The sequence below is a fragment of the Volvox carteri genome, assembly GCF_000143455.1.
Source record: "Volvox carteri f. nagariensis unplaced genomic scaffold VOLCAscaffold_29, whole genome shotgun sequence".
Classification (NCBI taxonomy): domain Eukaryota; kingdom Viridiplantae; phylum Chlorophyta; class Chlorophyceae; order Chlamydomonadales; family Volvocaceae; genus Volvox; species Volvox carteri.
Genome location: NW_003307572.1, coordinates 1,395,134 through 1,397,403, shown reverse-complemented (window position 1 = coordinate 1,397,403; position 2,270 = coordinate 1,395,134). Strand labels below are relative to the sequence as shown.

Here is a 2,270-nt window from a genome sequence, read left to right as displayed (position 1 = left end):
TAGCCATTGTCAATGGGCAGGCACCTGGTGATGTGCCCGGGGGCTTCACGTACTCCAACTCAACTGAGGGTCACAGTTCTATTGATCTGTGCCTTGCATCTTACGGGCTCTTCGAGCAGATTAACACTCTCAAAGTCCTTAGATCTTACTTGTGGGGAGAGTCTAATGTGCTGAGTGATCATCACCCGCTTATCCTTCGCCTGCATGCCGTTTTGAGGCCAGGGGCTGCACGGGGTCGGAAGCCTCACCTAGCACGTGAACGGATCCCTATTTTTGATATTTCACGCAAGGGCCGCTTCACTGAGCTTTTTCGTGAACCAGATGGCATTATTACAGCGACCATCAACTCTCTCAAGGAAAAGCTTGTGGAAGCGGCACCCTGTGACGAAAGCATAAATGACTTGCGCACCCTTATCAACAAGTGTGCTAGAGAGATGTTCGGCGTTGCACGGGGGATGGAAAAGTCTGTGAAGCGTGACTGGTGGAACGAGGACTGTGCAGCTGCGTGGAATGATATGATGAGTTTCCGTAAGGAGGTCAGGGACCCCGTCTCAGGCAAGCTGCCCGATCTTCATAGGACTACCTGCAAGGCCAAGCACCGTGCCTTTAAGAAGGTTAGGAAGGCCGCTATTCAGGAGATTGAAATGGAAGATATGCGGAGGAGGATTAAGGACGCCCGGTCCAACCCACGCAGCTTGTGGACATGGCTGCGTGGGGGAAAACCACCTCCTTGCGGGATCTCAGATATTAATGCTTTTACCGAGCGTTTTTGGTACGGGAGAGACGAGGCAATGCCGCAATGAGGGTATTCAGTTTAAATGGCTGGACGCGGACCAGGTGACGCACCGACGGGAATTAGCTGCTTGGCTTAACAAGGATTTTACGGAGGATGAAATTGCTAGTGGCCTTAAGGCTATGCGCAACAATAAGTCCGCGGGCCTGGAGGGAACCCCGGCCGAGTATTATAAGTATGCTATCAGGGAAACTGAAGGGCAGTGTAACGACGCAAATGCCAATCTGAGCATCCCGGGTTACGCCTTTGCTGTGTTACAATGGTATCGAGACGGGACCGCACGAATTCCGAAATAAACTTCGGGTCGGCGGTTCGATTCTGGCAACCAGCAAGTCGCAAATTGGCGATTTCATGGTGTAATGGATAAACCAGCGCACTGGCGCGAGGTGGGATGGCTCCTGTGCTCGAAATAATGGCCGAGGACGTCCATTGCTAAGTGGGGGGCAATGTAACGACGCAAATGCCAATCTGAGCATCCCGGGTTACGCCTTTGCTGTGTTACAGGCAGCAGCCCGTGGCGCCTTACTTAACGGTGCTATACAACCGCATATACGGAGCTGAATACCCGCGAGGATTCATGACAGCACCCTGTCCCCCGCACTCAAAAAAGGGGACGTGTCATCAGTGATTTTTTTAAGCAGCCCCTCGCACAATTGTGTCCGGTCATACTGTGCCGAATAAACCCTTCGTACAAGACGCCCCAAAAGCCAGGCGCGAATTTTACCGCGCGGATGCACGCGTGCGATTCTCAAAATGCGCCTGTACAAGTGTATATAAATTTTCTTGGCGAAAAAGGACGAGGTGCGCCAGCGCGTTGTGCAGGTGGGCATGTTGGCCACAGCCGCACGCGGCATGCAGGCCGGAAATGTGGGTGGCTCCTTTGCCGTAATTGAAAGAACTGAAATCATACAACTTAGCTTGCAAGGCTGGGCTCATGGCACGGCCGCGGAAAGAGGAAGCGTTTGGCGAAGCGACACTTTTGTGCAAGCTTGCAGCATGTTATTGACCCAATAATGGGAACAACTAATAACCGGCCTCGGTTACCAGGCTATAAGGTTACTGGGTCGTTAACGGGCTAGGGTCGGTAATCGGTCAGTTACCCGGTAATCAGGCACCATTACCGGGGTGTTTACCAGGTCATTTATCAGGCGGCCAGTTACAAGGCTAGGGTCCATAATCAGTCAGTTTCCCGGTAATCAGGCACCGTTACTGGGGTGCTTACCAGGTCGTTTATCACGCGGCCAGTTACAAGAATAATGGTAATGGGGCAATAACATAGAGCCTTAGAGTCTCGTATACCACCAGCCTGTGCCTACCTTCTCCCTCGGGCAGTGGGGTGTTCAAGTCCACGTCACGTCATGAGCTCCCTTTCACGAGTGCCTAGCCGTCTTCAGGTTACTCAGGCGCAGAGACAGTCCAGTCGATTCAGCTACATTTATAATTGTATTTATTGAGATAATCGCTCACTAAACGTCAA

At 52.0% G+C, this 2,270-nt stretch overlaps 1 protein-coding gene across 1 annotated transcript; it reads left to right on the top strand.

Moving 5' to 3' along the window:
- The first annotated feature begins 329 nt into the window (after positions 1–329).
- VOLCADRAFT_105517 (uncharacterized protein) lies at positions 330–1,361 on the top strand. Its single transcript, XM_002952427.1, has 2 exons — positions 330–996; positions 1,309–1,361. The coding sequence occupies exon 1, from the start codon at positions 435–437 to the stop codon at positions 801–803; it is 369 nt and encodes a 122-aa protein (XP_002952473.1). The 5' UTR covers positions 330–434; the 3' UTR covers positions 804–996; positions 1,309–1,361.
- Positions 1,362–2,270: the final 909 nt, after the last annotated feature.